The sequence below is a fragment of the Erinaceus europaeus genome, chromosome 4, assembly GCF_950295315.1.
Source record: "Erinaceus europaeus chromosome 4, mEriEur2.1, whole genome shotgun sequence".
In the NCBI taxonomy this organism is placed as follows: Eukaryota; Metazoa; Chordata; class Mammalia; order Eulipotyphla; family Erinaceidae; genus Erinaceus; species Erinaceus europaeus.
In genome coordinates this window covers 105,946,494-105,967,144 of record NC_080165.1, presented here as the reverse complement: position 1 = coordinate 105,967,144, position 20,651 = coordinate 105,946,494, and the positions used below count along the sequence as shown (strand labels likewise).

The 20,651-nt window shown below is 38.3% G+C and overlaps 1 protein-coding gene across 9 annotated transcripts in view; it reads right to left on the bottom strand.

Annotated features, from left to right (window-relative positions):
* ERC1 (ELKS/RAB6-interacting/CAST family member 1) overlaps nucleotides 1-20,651 on the bottom strand; it is a 450,240-nt gene that overhangs the window by 284,628 nt on the left and 144,961 nt on the right. For all 9 annotated transcript variants that reach the window (XM_060190339.1, XM_060190341.1, XM_060190340.1 and 6 more), the window contains one exon: nucleotides 4,704-4,841. In XM_060190339.1, the coding sequence (XP_060046322.1) occupies nucleotides 4,704-4,841 (138 nt within the window). The remainder of the gene's footprint in view (nucleotides 1-4,703; nucleotides 4,842-20,651) is intronic.

Below are 20,651 nucleotides of genomic sequence, written 5' to 3'. Positions count from 1 at the left end.
GGCGGGAGGATGTGGTGACCCTACCTGGCTAGATTCTATTGGTTGTGTGATTTTGCAATGTTTGAAACTAGCCCGTGCTTTGCTTTGAATGGATCATGCTTTTTCTAAGTTTGAAATTATTGGATTTTGCGTTTTCTATAGCATGTTATTGGTTATAGATTGATAAGGTGATGTGTTCCCCCTCCCTGAGTGTATTGAGAAATCCTATAAATTGTGTGGTTTGAGCCCTGTTTGGGGTTGAGCTGGTGGACTGCTGTCAGCCACCTCTCGGCCCAGATTCGAATTCGTGAATAAACATCTTTTGCTTCCTTGCAGTGGATGGTGGTTTGATTTTAGCTCGCTAACAATACTCACACAACACAACATTTGAACAACAACAGAAAGGTCAGAAAAATACAAACCATACCAATAATAATAAAAAAAAAAGGCTAAATCAAAAGCAGTTAAATCAGCTACCACAATAAATCAGGACAGGAGTCCAGAAGAAATTCCAAATAAGCTAGAAGCAACTAAAAATGTGGAAACTATCCAAAAATTAATTGACACATGAATCACAGGAGTGAGGAAAGATTTTAAGGAAAATACTATCATAAATAGGGAAATAACAGATGAGACCCTCAAAGAAAATACTAGATATCTTAAGATAGAGAACTGAAAAGCTGAAATAGCTGAGCTAAAAGGCCAGCTACCAGAACAAACTAATACTGTAACTGAGCAAGGTAAAAAAAATAACTGAACTGACTTCTAGGAGGCAGGGCTATAGCTGCCCATCTCTATCCTCTCCCGATAAAATAAGAATAACAGAGAAGATCACCTGAGAACACAATAAGACAAGACTAGGACTACTCTGGGAGTCTACCAAGTCACAGGTGAGTGCAAATATGTGTGGTTCACAGACAGAAAGGGGCCCTGGGGCTGAAAGCCCATACCTACTTGGGAACAGCTGTTAACAGTACAGCAGTATGCCAGTTGAGGCACCACCTCTGGTCTGAGTTTTATTAAGAAATAAACTGCTGGTGGGAGGAGAGGATACCCTAAAGCTTACCAAATACAACTGTAAGTCTCCATTACTACTGTCCCTGGAAGCAGGAGCAGCATTGGGGAGGCCAGTGCTAACAATGGGGAGCAGAGTCCTGATAAGGGAAACTCAGGAAAAGACATGCACTCCCAGTGGTCTGAAGTGGGGCTGTATAGTGGCAGCCTTTCCACAATGTTCTTCTAATGAATTAGGGAACACGTTGAATAAATGCCTCAAAACCCACAGAGTACAAATAGAATTTGTATAGAAACTCACAAGGCCAAGGACTGCTGCTATTCTTGGTTCTGCCTGGTGTCAGAGAAGCTGAATTGGGCCTGGGGCTTTGGACCCATTGGGCATAAGAGTCTGTGTGCATAATCACTGTGCTATCTCTCCCCCACCCTGTTTTCTCTCTAGGTCTGGGGTAAGCAATTAAGCTAAAAAAAATCTACTTATACGGGGTCAGGCAGTGGCACAGTGGGTTAAGCGCATGTGGCGCAAAGTGCAGGGACCGGCGTAAGGATCCCGGTTAGAGCCTCCAGCTCCCCACCTGCAGGGAAGTCACTTCACAGGCAGTGAAGCAGGTCTGCAGGTGTCTATCTTTCTCTCCCCCTCTCTGTCTTCCCCTCCTCTCTCCATTTCTCTCTGTCCTATCCAACAACGAACAACATCAACAATGGCAATAATAATAACCACGAGGCTACAACAACAAGGGCAGCAAAAAAGGGGGGGGTGGCCTCCAGGAGCGGTGGATTCATGGTGCAGGCATCGAGCCCAGCAATAACCCTGGAGGGGGCAAAAAAAAAACTACTTACACTTAAAAGCCCAAAGGTTCACATAGGTTATAACAAAGATAAAGGACAAAAAAAAGGGTTTAACATGCTTCAACTCAAGAACTGAGATAACACAGAAACAATTGATAATTTCTGTAACTGTGAACTCTTTAAGCACTATACTAAGACACAAGTCAATCCAGGCAAGTGTGATCAGTGGACTGAAAAGTACTGAGAGAGGCACCTCATAACACACCATATACAATGATTAAACCAAAAAGAAACACTGGAGAAATGAATCAGGATAAAAGCCCCCCCACAGGTAGAAGCACATAAGAATGGGGCAACACAGAAACACTAACTGAGGCATTAGTCACAGCAGTGAAGAAAGAGTCTGAAAGTAATATCATCAGAAATTTTTAAAAAAGCAAATGAGACTCCAAAAGAAAACACTATCTTGAGGTAATTAGAGAGCTGAAAACTGAAATAGCTGAACATAATATGCATTACTGGCTTGACAGAGGAAGAAAGAGAGGAGAAAAAAACATTCTACAGGAAATAATAACTGAGAATGTCCCTAACTCTAGACAAGATAAAAGACATAAAGGTTCAAGAAGCTCAGAGGGTCCCAAACAGAATAACATAACAAGCTGAACAAGCTAATAGATTATTGAAACAAGGTAACAAAATAGCTGAGCTACAGAAAAAAACAGAGGGGAGAAAGAATAGAATAAGTGAAGCAGGAAATAGAATTAGCAAAATTGAGGATGAGTTAAAGAAAACTAAGGAAAAAAAAAAAGAAAACTAAGAAAAAAGTAAGAGATATCAAAAAGAGATTAAGAGAGACTGAAAACAACAACAGAGACATATGGGATGGCCTCAAAAGAAGTAATATATGCATTATTGGCTTGACAGAGGAAGAAAGAGAGGGGAAAAAAACATTCTACAGGAAATAATAGCTGAGAACGTCCCTAACTCTAGACAAGATAAAATACATAAAGGTTCAAGAAGCTCGAGGGTCCCAAACAGAATTAACCCAGACTTAAAAATACCGACAAATCATATTTACAAAAGGACTAAGGATAGGAAAAGGATCTTGAATGCTGTAAGAGAAAAACAAAGGGTCACCTACAGAGGAAAACCAATAAGACTAGTAGCAGATTTCTCCACACAACCTCTAAAAGCCACAAGAGGATGGCAAGATATATATCAAGTGCCCCACCTGCAGGGGCGTCGTTTCACAAGTGGTGAAGCAGGTCTGCAGGTGTCTTTCTCTCCCCCCTGTCTTCCCCCTCCTCTCTCCATTTCTCTCTGTCCTATCCAACAACGACGACATCAATAACAACAATAATAACTACAACAACAATGAAAAAACAACAACAAGGGCAACAAATGGGAAAATAATAATAATAAAAAAAAGAAAAACAAAAGAATTAAAATTTAGGTTGGAGGAGGAGGGCAGGGATGAAATAGCTAATAACAAAAGGTTGAGCACCTGGCTGAGTGAACATGTTACCAGGTATAGACACCAGATTTTAAGCCCCCATCCCCACCTTCATGGGGAAAGCTTCACAAATGGTGTAGTAGGGCTGTAGGTGTCTCTTTCTCCCTTCTCCAATCAATATCACTGTGTCCTATCAAATAAATACATATATTTTTTAATTGTCTTAAAGCAACTCAGGAGAGGTGCAATCATACATGTTAGACATCCCAGTTTTATAAAAACAAAACAAAATTAAAAAGAGTGGTTTGCAGGGACAAAAGAGCAGTCAGTCAGTAAAGGACACAACGTGAAGGTGTGAGGTCCTGGGTTTGAGCCCCAGCGTCAAATGGGAGCACCATGAATAGCATAGGGGAAATTTTTGGATGGTAGAGTATTGTGATGTGTCTCCTCTCTTAGCAGTCTCTCCTCAATCTTCCTTTGTATCTGTGTCTCTGTCTCTATCTAAGAAATAAAGGACAAAGAATGAGATAGGCTGGTCTCTGAGAAGTGGTGTTTCACACTTATGGGGTCCTAGCTTCCTTCTCTGAAGCTGAACTTAAGGGGGGCAGGATCACTAAGGCAAAATCAAGCAACAAATTACACTGTGTTAATAATTAAAGTTGGAACTGGAAGGAAGTGAGGCAATAGCATGCCAGGCTCACATGTCTGAGGTTCCAAAACCAGCATTCAATTCTGAGCACCACATTACACCAAAGCTAGGCAGTGCTCTGGCATCTCTCTTTGTCTATCTCCATCTTTCTAATGAGAGTAAATATATCTTTTTCAAAATAACTAAAATACATACACATGTCAGGTATGAATTTTGTAAAGGAGAACTTAGTCATATATTGCCTCTAGAAGGTTAACAACAGATGTTTTCAAATCCCCCAAATCAAATTGACTATGTAAGTCAGAAGAACTGTTTTTCTTCTTCAGTAGATAGTAACTAAGAAACATGTGGCTGAGGGATTAGAAAGGTCAGTTACTGTCCTCTATGTGGATTCCATCTTGTCTGGAAACAGACACTTAAGCTGGCAATGAAATGGATTTTCTTTTCCCTTGTACTATGTATATCAGCAGTAGGGCAAACACCTTCTAACTTCTATTTACAAGTTTCACCATTAAAGAAAATGTCCTGTTTGCTCCAGGGTATTGCATATGTGTTATTCCACCAGTCCCAGGTTGACTTTTCCACTCTTTTTATTTTAAGACAGACACAGAGAAGGGGAAGATACCACAGCACCAGACCTCCCCCAGTGCCAGGGCATTTTTCCACAGTATCAGGTGTGAGCAGAGACAAGACACATATCTATCAGGAGAGTTACCTCCTGGCAATTCTTCTCCACAGAAAAATCTGGATTAATGAGAAAGTAGAAGAAATGTATATAACTCTACAGAAATCTATTAAGCATCTGAACCAACTACTCACTTTCTCTGCAAGGGCTTCCTCCAGAGTTGTCAAGGCAGTGTCAGTGTTGGTGGTGTCAGCCTGCAGGGATTTGACTCGTTCTTTCAAGCTGCTCATCTGCTTTTCCTTATCTCGAAGTTGCTCTTGAAGATTTTCGATCTGAGTGTGCACAAACATTTAGAGGAAGGACATAAAAAGAAGAAAAATGCAAACAGTTACATATAAATCATTTTAAGTTGGGAACAAGAAGGTAAATGAAATCTGTGAATATACCTTCTATAAAATTAATTTTAAACCTAACAGTTTTAAAACTGGATGGAAAAGTTATAAACCTAGAATTTTTTCTACCAGAACTGATAAAAGAGTACAGTGTGGTTATGATCATATGTATATACATCAATCCACAGAAATGTAAAGAAACTACCTAGGCAGTAAAAAAATAAATTTTATATATATATATATATATATATATATATATATATATAGAGAGAGAGAGAGAGAGAGAGAGAGAAATGAGTGGCCACCATAACCAAAAGAGAAGAATCAGTATTGGATTACTTCCAAAATGACATTGTAAATGCTTACAGGAATCCCTTCACACACAAAAATTGAGGACAGAGAATGGAATCTCCAGATTCTATTCCATTCCATTCCATATTCTATAGTCCCACTTCCATAATAGATAAGTCAGCCAGAAAAATAATTTATAACTTCTTTATAGTTAAACAGCAAGCATTTTTCAGTGAAATTTCTACTGTAGTCAATTATTCCTTCATATGTTTTACATGCTGTGTTTGCCATCAAAAAGCATTAATGACTTTTCTATTATAGGCCAGGCATTAACAATACAAAGAAAAATGAATAGAGCCTGTTTTACTATGTTAGAAGATGGTAAAAGACTGCTTCCCCACTCTGTAGTGGCGAGTGTAGCCTCCAAAAGACTGGGCTGTATCCCAGACAGATGGGAGTTATTGGGAGCCAATAAACAAAAAGATGATGGGATCAGCTTCATATTTTAAACATATAATTCTGATTACTATGAGAGAAAAAAATCTTATGGGAAATTTCATAGAAATGTGTGAATCAGAAGACTACATCAGAACTTGGAATGGAATTGGTGTATTGCACTAAAGTAACAGATTCTGGGGTGGAGGGTGGTGGTGCGGAGCCTCAGGTCCTGGAACATGATGGCAGACCTAGTGGGGGTTGTATTGTTATGCAGAAAACTGGGAAATGTTATACATGTACAAACTACTGTATTTACTGTCAACTATAAAACATTAATCCCCCAATTAAAAAAAAAATGACCGCATCATATGATATACAAAATTATGAGGGAATTTTAGAGCTATAGTCCCAATAAACTCTAGAACTTACAGGGTTCATTCACACCTTCAACATTTACTTGTAGTGTTGCATATGCATACAAAACCAGGTATCTCTTCTGCACAGCAAAAGAAAGCACTACCCAAATTAAGAGACCCCTCACAGAATGGGAGGAAGATGCCATACATCTTAGACAAGAGGCTAATAACCAGAATATATAAGGAGCTTGACAATCTCAACAATAAGAAAACAAATAATCCCATCCAAAAATGGGGAGAGGACATGGACAGAATATTCACCACAGAAGAGATCCAAAAGGCTGAGAAACACATAAAAAAATGCTCCAAGTCTCTGATTGTCAGAGAAATGCAAATAAAGACAACAATGAGATACCACTTCACTCCTGTGAGAATGTCATACATCAGAAAAGGTAATAGCAACAAATGCTGGAGAGGTTGTGGGTCAAAGGAACCCTCCTGCACTGCTGGTGGGAATGTCAATTGGTCCAACCCCTGTGGAGAGCAGTCTGGAGAACTCTCAGAAGGCTAGAAATGGACCTACCCTATGATCCTGAAATTCCTCTCCTGGGGATATAGCCTAAGGAACTCAACACACCCATCCAAAAAGATCTGTGTACACTTATGTTCATAGCAGCACATTTGTAATAGCCAAAACTTGGAAGCAACCCAGGTGTCCAACAACAGATGACTGGCTAAGCAAGTTGTGGTATATATACACAATGGAATACTACTCAGCTATAAAAAATGGTGACTTCACCGTTTTCAGCCGATCTTGGATGGACCTTGAAAAATTCATGTTAAGTGAAGTAAGTCAGAAACAGAAGGATGAATATGGGATGATCTCACTCTCAGACAGAAGCTGAAAAACAAGATCAGAAGAGCAAACACAAGTAGAACCTGAAATGGAATTGGCGTATTTCACCAAAGTAAAAGTACAGATCCAAGAGGAATGACAGAGGATCTAGTGGGGCTTGTATTATTATATGGAAAACTAGGAAATTTTATGCATGTACAAACTATTTTGTTTACTGTCGAATGTAAAATATTAATTCCCCAGTAAAGAAACAAACAAAAAAGCCAGAGATCTGCATTTTTTTTGTTTTCTTGGGGATTTTTGTTTGTTTTGTTGTCTCAAGGGTTATCACGGGCTCAATTCCAGTACTATGAAACCCACTGCTCCTAGTGGCCATTTGATCCTTTATTTTTATTTTTTTATTGGATAGGATAGAGAGAAGAGGGAGAGATAGAAAAAGACACCTGCAGATCTGCTTTACTATTTGTGATGTCTCCCTTTAGTTCTGGTAAGGGTTTTTTTGTGTGTGCTTCTCCATGTGATGCATATGTTAGTGACTGTTAATTCAAGGATAATATCATCTTTTTTTTTTTCAGTATAAGATATATGTTATTATCTGGAATGAACTTACCCTTGATGGTAAAGGACTAAAACAAAACAACACAAAACAATAAAAACACCAGGTAGAGGGCTCAAACCCGGATCCTTGCTCAGGGCCTTTGTACTGTGTACTTAACTGGATGCACCACTGCCCAGACCCCTTGATGTTTTGTTTTGTTTTGTTTTGTTTTGTTTTTTGTTTTGTTATTTCACCCTGAAAAGCTAAATACGTATTCTTCACAACTGCATGTAGATGTTATTCAGGACTAATCACATGTTGGGACACAAAATAAGTTTCAATAAATTTAAGAAGATTAAAATCATTAAAGATTCTTTTCAGAACCACAGTAGAATAAAACTAAAATTATCCAGAAAAAAAAAATGATACTGGGAAAAACTCAATATGGAAGTTAAGCAACAACAGGTTATTCTGCTGGCCAAGGAGTCTCTCTCCTCTCTGCCCAGATTGTCACATATGTTTCAGAATGGCTTATTATTATTATTGTTATTATCTTTGTTATTGGGGAGAGGCAGCCAGAAATTGAGAGGGTCGGAGGAGACAGAGAAAAAGAGAGACGCCTGCAACAGGGCTTCATCTCTCGCAAAGCTTTCTCCCTGCAATTGGGGACTGTGGGCTTAAACCCTGGTCCTTGTGCATTCTAACATGTGTGTTAAATGAGGTGTGCCACACCACCCAGCCACTCAAAATGGCTTCTAGCAAATTATTTCTCACTTTGGGTTAGTGTGGCTGTGTTGGGTAGTATGCCAGCTCCCCCGGCTTAAACCTTCTGTCTCTAATCCTGCTTAACTAAGCACCTTAACTAAGCATGCCTGCAGGGCATTGGTTTAATCCCACTTAAAGCTGCGGTCTATTTACATAAACCACTGTTAACTAAGCACCACCCTGCCTCCAGGGCATTGGTTTAATCCCCACTGGTTCACAATGTCTTTTTGCTCCGCCCCCTCTCCTAGTACACCTTGATTTCCACCAGTCTTTTTTCGCTCCACCCTCTCTACGTCACATCCTGTTTCCACTCTACTTGGCGAGTATATATACAGCTGCTTTTCTGAGTAAACACACTTGGAATTGCTTTCTGGCTCTGAGAGTTCCAGAGTGTATCTCCTGTGATGTTAGCTTGGTACGAGTTCCTGATCCCTTTCCCACGCAGCAGCCTAGATTGGCTCCAATTGAGTGTTCTCCAACCCAGAGCACTTGCTCGGGAAGAAGCACCCTCAGGCTATCCCGGCATGGCTGACCACAGGTCCTCCATATTCCAACATCTCAAACGGTCATTATTCTTTGTATCACTGATTCAGCATTAACAAAAAACAATGCTGAGGAAAAGCATAGCATGGGAGTTGGGTGGTAGGTAGCACACGTGGTGCAAAATGCAACGATCGGTGTAAGGATCCCTCCGCCTACAGGGGAGTCAATTCACAAGTGGTGAAGCAAGGCTGCAGGTGTCTATCTTCTCTCCCCCTCTCTGTCTTCCCCTCCTCTCTCCATTTCTCTCTGTCCTATCCAACAATAATGACAACATCAATGATAATAATGATGACTACAACAATAAAACAGCAAGGGCAATAAAGGGAATAAACAAATAAATATTTAAAATAATAAAAAAAGAAAAAGAAAAGACATAACAATCGGAAACTGGCTATATTTAATGTCATCTACCTAGTAGAAATATTATACAATCATTACAGACACTGGGGAGTACATTTTATGAAATTCCACAAAGAAGCTCATAACTGTCCTTTGAATAGTAGGAGTTTTGGGGTTTTTTTTTTTTGTAGTTATTCTTGTTGTAATTGATGTCATCATTGTTGAATAGGACAGAGAGAAATGGAGAGAGGAGGGGAAGACAGAGAGGGAGAGAGAAAGATAGACACTTGCAGACCTGCTTCACCACCTATGAAGAGACTCCCCTACAGGTGGGGAGCTGGGGGCTCGAACCAGGATCCTTCTACTGGTCCTTGTGCTTTGTGCCACCTGCGCTTAACCTGTTGTGACTCCTTGAATAGTAGGAGTTTTTAAGTATGTTGTTTAAGATCTGCAATAAATCATTAAGAGAATTGCTGGACAGTGAGAGTAATGATTGAGTTTGCCAACCAAGGACTTCAGTGTATAAACTTTTATCTAATGAATTTAAAGAAACAAGTTACATTTAAAATTTGAATGGAAAAATCTTTCATGGTAGTCCTACATCTGGTTGTTGCTGTTTACTTTCCTTTGTTGAACCTACATTAACTTTTTATCCAACAGGTGTATGTTGAACACTTCTGTTCTTGGTCAAAATAGGATCAGAGGCCATGGATACTGACAACTGATTTGTCTATTTTCTTCTGTCTTTCCATGACTGTATCTACAGCTTTGCTTTGGTTTGTAAGCAAAGCACAGAAAACCCACAAAAAATGCTGTTTTGTGGTTTACTTAGGAAAAACACATAAAATATCACGGTTATTTTTGGTAAATAAAAATAAATTTTATATAGTTTACTTCAACCTTAATAAAACATGAGATTTAAAAAAAACATATTCCTGAAGATAAATTTCTTATATACATGGAAAAGGAAAATTTATCAAAAAGCATTAGAATATATCCAATTTTGAAGAAAGGCTGTTAGTTAGTTAGTTAGTTTGTTTGTTTGTTTGTTATCAGAAAAGTGCTCAGCTCTGGCTTATAGTAGTGCAGGGGATTGAACCTGGGGATTTAAAGCCTTGAACATGAGAGTCTCTTTGCATAACCATTATGCTATTTACCCCGGCCCAGAAAGGTTTATTTTTACATTATTATAGTTATTTTGTTGTTGTTACCAGGGTTCACCACTCCAGGTCAACCTTTTTCAAATACAGACAGAGAGAAACAGAGGAAGAGAGAGACACTACAGCACTGAAGCTTCCTCCAGTACAGTGGGGGTCGTGTCAAATTTGGGGTGTGCACATGACAAAGCAGGTGCCCGACCAGATAAACTATATGGCCAGTTTTTATATATTTTAAAATATTTAGAATACACAAATAGCATTTAATAATGCAAACAAGTGTTTTAAAAGCCACCCAACACTTACTAGGATTTGTGAAGAACAATATGACTAGATTTATGATATGAAGTTCTTAACATATTTTACCTTTCAACATGGGAAATTAGCTGGGGTTTCTGTAGTGTGTGTAACACTCTTATTTAACCTGTACCTTTCACAGAATCATACTGTATAACAAAATTAAGTTTTAGAGATTTGGGGAATTTTCTGCAATGCCAAAGAAAGGAGAAGGTAAATGAATTAAAAAAATCCAAGACTTTCAAAACTTACTTGCAAAACAAGGTCTAAAGGGTATAGTTATATGATGTTTCACATATTTGAAGTCTAAATTCAAGTTCATCTCACCAAATTTTTATTTTAGCCAGATTTACTTTGATAGCCTGAAATAAGCTAGCTTGAAATATAGCTAAGCCTAGTGCAACAAGGTTGAGTTTCTCAGGAAGCAGACTTTGAAATAGGTATCACAGTGAAAGAATTTTATTAGAGAGTGCTCTTGGGATCATTATTAGCTGGAAAGAAAGGGGAGGGGAGGGAAAAGAAGGACTGTTCAGAAGGAGAAATTCCTTCACACAGCCCTATCAGAATTTTTATGTCTGAGATACTTTTCAGAGCTGTTCCAAGTCAGAACAAATTATTCCAGCCCTAATACCCAACAAGGAGGGTATGCCACTGGACAAGGAAGATCTTTCTGACAAGGCCACCTCCACAGTGGTTAACAGCTACCAATTGTGCCAATAGTACTCCCTAACCTTCAGGGTAGATTAGAATTATTCGCCACAGCACCCATAATAACCAGAAGCTATAATATACTCTCTCTAATTAAATACACTTTACATGGAATTGAAGGTGCTTTCTATTTGCTGTATTTGATTCCTATATATGCTACTATACTCTTGTGAAAACTAAAAACCCTTGTATCCCAACATGTTTGTTTCAAGATGGTAGACATTTTTTAATCAGGAATAGGTGGAGAGTCTTTAAAGGGTGTGTATGTGTGTGTGTGTGTGTGTGTGTGTGTGTGTGTGTGTGTTGCAGGCTCACATAAATATAGGCAATGTCAATTTTTACATGGAAAGCACTCACAGGTTTTGTGAGATTGTCAAAAGTGTAAGTTAACCAAAAAAAAAAAAAAATTAGTTCAGTGCCATTTTCATGCCCAGATTGATATTTAAAATAAAGTCACTTCATCTAAAACTGCTTACTTAGCAGCTTCACAAAAAAAAAAAAATCACACAGTTAAATTTTCAATGTATAGAATCAGAGATTGATCTGGTGGTGTGCAGAGAGAAAAGATCTAAACAAAAAAAAAATTGTTGTATATGCAGAGAATCCCAAAGATCTCAACAAACTTATTAAATTTTCCTTGGTAAATATGGTTGGCTTTTCTAACCATAAAAGTTTCTCTATTCAAAGGGGGGAGTGGGGTAATGAGGACTGGCAATTACACAAAGATAAACAGATAAGGGACAAAAATATGAATTATGCTTAACACTCTTTTATATTTAGGGTATCATATATTGGTGTGGCAGAAAGAAAAAAAAAAGCACTAAAAACAACTTCATCAAAGCTTTATTTAGTAAGTCCTTCACGTAATTAGTTATTTCAAATTCCCAACTAGAGTTAACAGCTAGTTAGGCATCTACCAATCAATCATTCCCACAGATGACAGTGCAGTGTAAGTTAATACATGTCAAATAAAAAGGAAATCTAAGTAGAAGAAAATAAACTCTGATTAAGCATTTCCCCCAAATCCTTTGTCTTTTTTTAGATACTCATCTATGAATTTATTTCTCTGACAAGTTGTTCCTGCAAGGTCTCCTGTGAGACTATTAAAAACAGCCTTCCTCATAGTAGGGATCTGACCCTTCTACAGTGAGTTATTAACAGCTTTCAATTTTAAAATGTCATTTTTTTTAATGTGTCTTCAGTAAGGAAAAAAAATCTTTTGTAAAAAAATGTCTTCAGCCAAACAGAAGTGAAGGGACTCTAGATTAGAGGTGGCAAGACGTTGAAAATATTCACATAGCAAAAGAGCAAGCATAAATATAAATACAAAGATACTCACTAAATCACAAATACACTAAAATGACAAATACAGAGGCCAGGCAGTGAGGAGCACACATGTAACCATGTGCAAGGACCCAGATTCAAGGCCCCAGGCCAAACCTGCAGCGGGGGAGTTTCATGAGTGGTGAAGCAGTGCTGCAGGTATCTCTTTCTCCCTTTTTATCTACCCCTACCCACTCAATTTTTCTGTGTCCTAACAATGGAAGGAGAAGATAAATGGTTGCTGGATTCATTATACAGGCACCGAACCCCATAACCCTGGGTTCAATTTAAAAAAAAAAATCCAAATAAATGATATATTGTTTTAGTTTAGTTTTTATGTATGTGTGTTAGGGATGGGGTATTGGGGAATGAATTCTAGACCTCACACAAGTTAGGCACGTACTCTTAGCACTGAACTACACTGCTGGTGTGAGATGATGTTGTAGTAAAGGTCAAAATAACCTGTGCAATGTACAATGCAATATAAATATATAAAGCTAATTAAAAATTACAGAAAAAAGTACAAAGCTATTTAAAAACACATCCATCAAATTAAAAAATTAAATAAAAAAAATAAAATGTACTCATTCTGAGGGTTGGGGGGGGTGTGCCTCAGTGGCAGAATGCATGCTGAGCATGTGTAATACCCAGGGTTTGATCCCCAGCATAGTATAAAATGCTAGTGATTTCTTGACTTCCTGTTATGCCTATGAAGACATCTATGGTGTGTGTTTAAGCATATCTGGGCAGTGCCAAGGGATCTGTAGACATAAGGTCCTGGCAGAGACTATTGCACAAAGTTGTGCTGACCTTCATGGTGACTAAGGGCATGAGGTTGCAAGGGTGCAGCAAGCAGGCTGAGAACATTGTTAGGCAAGCTGCATGAGTAAAGGGGATGCAACTCGCCACCCCAGGGCCTGCAGGTATGGTAACTGAATTTCAAAATGGCTCGAGTTACTCAAGATAAACTGCCTCAGTCAAGAGAAGGTGACTTGGGGTTTACAGCTTTGCTTTCTATCCCCACTGTTGAAAATCTGTGTACACAAAACTGGAATATGATTAGGGTTCTGGAATTTCAGCTCAGCTTGACTCATGCTCACCCAGTAAAAGTTCTATATTTTATGAATATCTTTCAATTATAGTTTATTGTGAAGCACAGTGCAAAGGTACAAGTAGAATTTTGTCTTTGCTAAATCTCTGCATCCGAGCTAAGTTTTTTCATTCCCTGAAGAAATTTGAGAAACAGCCAAGCCCATTTCTATGAGGGTCTTTCTATGTTGTTAAGGAGGCAAAGGAAAGCAACCTACAGATCTGCCACCTTGGCTCTGGCCAGTATTAGCTTTGAAGATAAAACATATCCTCCTTATTGTGATAAAGAAAAAGTGAAGAAAGTGTTACTAAGTAACAGGGAACTAAAAAATGCCCTGACTCTCCCCAGTCTGACAACTTAGCAATTTATAATCTATATCTCCACAGCTGAATAAGAAAGGAATAATTTGCATGAAATAAGAGAATATATAACAGAGGTAGACAAACAGAAGGGGAAGTATGGGCTTAGGGGTATCCACACACACACGGTACCATGGTCTTACTTGTTTTATATTTGAATTTAATAGTTCTTTCTTCCTTGGCACCAATAACAGCTTAGACTGTGATTGATGGCAGCCAGCTGAATTTAAATGTTTATAAAGGTTTTTATTTTTGTGGGTGCTATCTCAAAAATAACACTGCTTTACCCAAGACGCCACAGAAAACAAAGTATTAAGAAAACACTCCAATTTCCTACCCAAAATAAAAGATAAGATTTAAAGAACCCGGGAGGCAGAGCTACGAGCAGCAGATCGCTTTCTCTCCTCTCCTCTCCCGGATCAACTAGGAATACCAAAGGAGACCACCTGGACTGAAACAAGACAGGACTAGAATGACCACAGAAACCCAGTAAATCACCCGTGAGTACAAACATGCGTGGCTGGTGACAGAGAGGAGAGAGGGGCCTAAGAAGAGATTAAGTGACTGCTAACAGTTCGACAGTTTGTCAGTAGAGACACCACCTCCAGTCTGCTCCACCAACAAGGGGACAGCTGAAGGGAGGAAAGAACTCCCCAGAGACTCACCAAGTACAACTCTGAGTCTCCATTGCTACTACCCTCAGAATCTGGAGCAGCAACAGGGAGGGACACCAGGGCACAGAGATCTAACCGGGAAACTCAGGAGAAGACCTACCGGGAAACTCAGGAGAAGACCTATACCTCGGTGGCATAGCTGAAGGGCTGTGAAAGTCTCTTTGCATAACCACTGGATTATCTCTGCCACACCCTGCTTTATCTCTTGGTCAGGAGTCATTGATTAAGCCAAGAAGCCTATTGATAGTTTAAAAGCCCTCAGGCTACCATAGCCTACAGGGGAAAAAAAAAAGGCTTTTACACCACTGAACTCCAATTCAGGGATTGAAAAAAATGTTAACTTATATAAAATGGTTAAAACAACAAGAAAAAATAATGGAGACTTGAACCAGAACAAGAGTCCAGCTAAAAGTCCTCCAGAGGGCGAAGCACAAAACAACGAGTTCAACATCCAAACATTAGCTAAGGAAATAATAACAGGAGTGAGTAAAGAATTTGAAAAAATTGTAATCAGAACTGCAGGAACAACAAATGAGAATATGGAAGAAAATTCTAATAATCTCATGGTTATTAGAGAGCTGAAAGCTGAAATTGCTGAGCTAAGAAGGCAACTAGCTGAACAAGCTAAAACAGTATCAGAGCAGGGCAACAAAATAGATGAACTCCAGAAAGCAGTAGAGGGCAGAGAGAATAGAATCAATGAGGCTGAAGACAGAATTAGCAAGATTGAGGATGAATTAGAGACAACTAAAAAAGAAGTAAGAGATCTCAAAAAGAGATTAAGAGATGCTGAAAACAACAACAGACTCCTATGGGATGACTTCAAAAGAAACAATATACGCATTATTGGCATACCAGAGGAAGAAAGAGAAGGGGAGGAAGAAAGCGTTCTCCAGGCCATAATAGCTGAAAATTTCTCTAGTCTAGACAACACCAAAGACATAAAGATTCAAGAAGCCCAGAGGGTCCCAAACAGAATTAACCCAGACCTAAAGACACCAAGACATGTCATACTTAGATTGGAAAGGAATAAGGATAAAGAAAAGATCCTGAAGGCTGCAAGAGAAAAACAAAGAGTCACCTACAAAGGAAAACCCATAAGATTAGCAGCAGACTTCTCCATACAAACACTACAGGCCAGAAGAGAATGGCAAGATATCTATCGAGTGCTCAATGAGAAAGGCTTTCAGCCAAGAATACTATATCCTGCTAGATTGTCATTCAGACTAGATGGAAGCATCAAAACCTTCTCAGACAAGCAACAGTTGAAGGAAGCAACCATCACCAAGCCTGCCTTGAAAGAAGTTCTGAAAGGTTTCCTATAAACAACCAGACCACCACAAATAGAACATATATCAAAACACTCTAAAACTCTACAAGAATGGCGTTAAAATATCTTCAATCTTTGATATCAATAAATGTGAATGGCCTGAATTCACCTATTAAAAGACACAGAGTAGGAAGATGGATCAGAAAACACAACCCAACAATATGTTGTCTACAGGAAACTCACCTAACGCAACAAGACAAACACAGACTTAAAGTGAAAGGATGGAAAACTATCATTCAAGCCAATGGCCCACAAAAAAGGGCAGGAACAGCTATTCTCATATCTGACATGATAGACTTTAAAATAGATAAGATTAAAAAAGATAGGAATGGACACTACTTAATGCTCAGAGGATCAGTCAATCAAGAGGACTTAACAATTATTAATATCTATGCACCCAATGAGAAACCATCTAAATACATCAAACTTCTACTGAAAGAGCTACAGCAATATATTAACAGTAACACAATCATAGTAGGGGACTTCAACACCCCACTCTCTCAACTTGACAGATCATCCAGGAAGAAAATCAGTAAAGACATAAGGGAGCTAAATGAAGAGATAGATAAACTAGAACTATTGGACATTTTCAGAGTCATTCATCCCAAGAAACTGAAATACACATTTTACTCAAATCCACATGGATCATTCTCAAGGATAGACCATATGTTAGGCCACAAAGACAGCATCAGCCTATTCAAGAGCACTGAAATCATCCCAAGCATCTTCTCAGACCACAGTGGAATTAAACTAACACTTAACAATCAAAAAAAGATTAGTAACAGTGCCAAAATGTGGAAGCTCAACAGTACACTTCTTAACAACTTCTGGGTCAAAGAGGAAATCAAGGAAGAAATCAAAATGTTTTGAGAGTTCAATGAAAATGAAGACACAAGCTATCAAAATATTTGGGACACAGCTAAAGCAGTCCTAAGAGGGAAGTTCATGGCTATACAAGCACACATTAGGAAACAAGAAAAGGCACAAATAAACAGCCTGATTGCACATCTTAAAGACCTAGAAGAAGAACAACAAAGGAACCCTAAAGCAACCAGAAGGACAGAAATCACTAAAGTTAGGGCAGAAATAAATAACATTGAGAATAGGAAAACCATACAAAAGATCAATGAAAGTAAATGTTGGTTCTTCGAAAGAGTAAACAAAATCGACAAACCTTTAGCCAGACTCACAAAACAAAAAAGGGAGAAGACCCAAATAAATCGGATAGTAAATGAAAGAGGAGATATCACAACAGACACTACAGATATTCAACATATCATGCGAGGCTTCTATGAACAACTATATGCCACCAAGTTAGAGAACCTGGAAGAAATGAATGATTTCCTAGATACCTACCAACTTCCAAAACTAAGTAAAGAGGAAGTGGATAACATGAACAGGCCGATCACAGCTAATGAAATTGAAACAGTTATCAAAAATCTTCCCAAAAATAAAAGTCCTGGACCAGATGGTTTTACAAATGAATTCTACAAAACTTTCAAAGAAGAACTAATACCTCTACTTTTAAAAGTCTTCCAGAAGATTGAAGACACTGGAATACACCCTTCCAGCTTCCATGAAGCCAACATCACCCTGATACCAAAAGCAGACAGGGACACAACCAAAAAAGAAAACTACAGACCAATATCTCTGATGAACATAGATGCGAAAATATTGAACAAAATTCTAGCCAACCGGATACAGCAGTATATCAAAAAGATTGTTCATCATGACCAAGTGGGGTTTATCCCAGGCATGCAAGGTTGGTTTAATATACATAAATCAATCAATGTGATCCACCACATCAACAAAAGCAAGACCAAAAACCACATGGTCATATCAATAGATGCAGAGAAAGCCTTTGACAAAATACAACATCCCTTTATGATCAAAACACTACAAAAAATAGGAATAGATGGAAAATTCCTGAAGATAGTGGAGTCTATATATAGCAAACCTACAGCCAACATCATACTCAATGGTGAAAAACTGGAAGCATTTCCCCTCACATCAGGTACTAGACAGGGCTGCCCACTATCACCATTACTATTCAACATAGTGTTGGAAGTTCTTGCCATAGCAATCAGGCAGGAGCAAGGAATTAAAGGCATACAGATTGGAAGAGAAGAAGTCAAACTCTCCTTATTTGCAGATGACATGATAGTATACATGGAAAAACCTAAGGCATCTAGCAAGAAGCTTTTGGAAATCATCAGGCAATACAGTAATGTGTCAGGCTATAAAATTAACATTCAAAAGTCAGTGGCATTCCTCTATGCAAACACTAAGTTAGAAGAAATTGAAATCCAGAAATCAGTTCCTTTTTCTATAGCAACAAAAACAATAAAATATCTAGAAAAAAAAAAAAAAGATTTAAAGAACCCTCTAAGACAAAAACAAAGAAACCTCTCAACCTTCTATTTCTATGTATCAATCAGCTTTCATCACTGTTAAATTCAGATACAATGGAATATTATTCAGTTATTTTATTTTATTTTTCAAAAAAAAAAGTGAAATTTGCCATTTGGAGCAAAATGAAAAGAGGTCAAGAGGTTTATCCAAAGTAAATGAGTCAGAAGTAGAAAGACAAGTAATTGATGATTTGACTTGTACGTGCAACATGAGGAAACCAAGACGATAAATGGGCAAAACAGAAGTTAAAGCAGCAAACACTGACACTGACAGTAAAGAGGAAAGTCTAGAAGGTAGAAGCAAGAGCAGAAAGGATCTAGTGGGTGGTAGGTATAGTTTTGTTTAAACAAATAAATGTTAATTCTGAATAAACAAGCAAGGCATAAAAGAGGAAGTTACAGAATCACAGAAAAGCCTGATGATAACATCTGCATCAATAAATTAAACCCCAAGCTACATTATCACTTATAATCAATCAAGCAAGCTGTATAATTTCAACACTGATTTGAATACAGTTCAGCTCAATTACATCTTCTAGGTCAGTGATTTATTATAAAGATACAAAATATAGGGAGTAGGGCAGTAGCGCAGCAGGTTAAGTGCACATAGTGCAAAGCGCAAGGACCGGCTTAAGGATCCCAGTTTGAGCCCCCGCCTCCCCACCTACAGGGCAGTCACTTCACAGGTGTTGAAGCAGGTCTGTAGGTGTCTATCTTTCTCTTTCCCTCTCTGTCTTCCCTTTCTCTCTGTCCTATCTAACAATGGCGACATCAGTAACAACAACAATGAAAAACAAGAGCAACAAAAGAGAAAATAAATATTTAAAAAAAGATACAAAATTTACTGTAACAAAAACTATTTTAAACCATAATGAAGAACACTGGAGAGGTGGAACACAATGCTAATTCAACTGTTCACCAGGTGGGGCCATCTGCTATTGTCCTGTTTCATTCTCTGAGCACAGGGTTATTTCAGTGAATACAAACTCATACATTACCTAGAAAACTGGTAGTCTATGGGTAGGTACTGATAGCCCAGTCAGAGTAAAAAAACAGTTCAGAGTTGATGACTCACTATCATAGAGGCTGCTATTATTATGCTCAGCAAATATTGACTTTTTTGAAATGCATATCCTAGATGCCAAAAGTAACAGTCTTCTGTGATATTTTTCTTAAATAATTAATATTAAAGTATTAAGTGAACATACACAATTACTTTAAAAATCTGTAAAAAGTGATTAGAGAATCTAGATACCAAAGAATAAGGATGAAATCAGAGTGAGAAAATAAATGTCCAAATCAAGAAACAATGTTTTGACTAAGTCAAGTATTATTCAGAATTAAGGCATCTTTGCAGCAGTAACTAAAGGTGTGCAAAGAGTCCTACCTGAAAGTTCTACTGACATTATATTACAATATTCCACAGTAGATAATCTCTAAAATTTTGAAGGAAAATCTTTAGGAGCAGAGAGTAGAGCAGCTAAATTCTATTATCTTACTTGACAAACAGGATAAAAAAGATAAGTACATCCAATATAAGGTTTATCACTATGTAAAATATGATCAGTAATGGGAGAGTTTATATTAAGAAAGAAAAGCCATTTGTAAACAGTTTCCCCTCCCACGGTTCTCTCTTCTCTTTTTTTTAATATTTATTTATTTATTCCCTTTTGCTGCCCTTGTTGTTTTCTTGTTGTAGTTCTTATTGTTGTTGTTACTGATGTCGTTGTTTGATAAGACAGAGAGAAACAGAGAGAGGAAGGGAAGACAGAGGGGGAGAGAAAGAGACACCTGCAGACCTGCTTCACTGCCTGTGAAGCGATTCCGCTGCAGGTGGGGAGCCAGGGGCTTGAACCGGGACCCTTCCACTGGTCCTTATACTTTGCGCCACTTGCACTTAACCCACTGCGCCACCGCCCGACTCCCTATAAACAGTTTTATCAGAATGTTTCAATGATCTATATTGTAAAATGTTCAATGAACAGAATAGAAACTTTTTCTCCACACAAACCCTATAAGCCAGAAGAGAATGGCAAGATGTCTACTGAGCTCTCAGTGAAAAGGGGTTTCAACCAAGGACAGTACATCCTGTTAGACTTTCATTCAGACTAGATGGAGGTATAAACAACTTCTCAGACTCAGACGGGACACAGTTAAACGAAGCAACAATAAACAGGCCTGCCCTGAAAGAGGTTCTAAAAGACCTCTTATAAACAAGAACATTACCATAACACTTCCTGGTCCTTTTTCCAGCCATAACAACATTTTCCAAAAA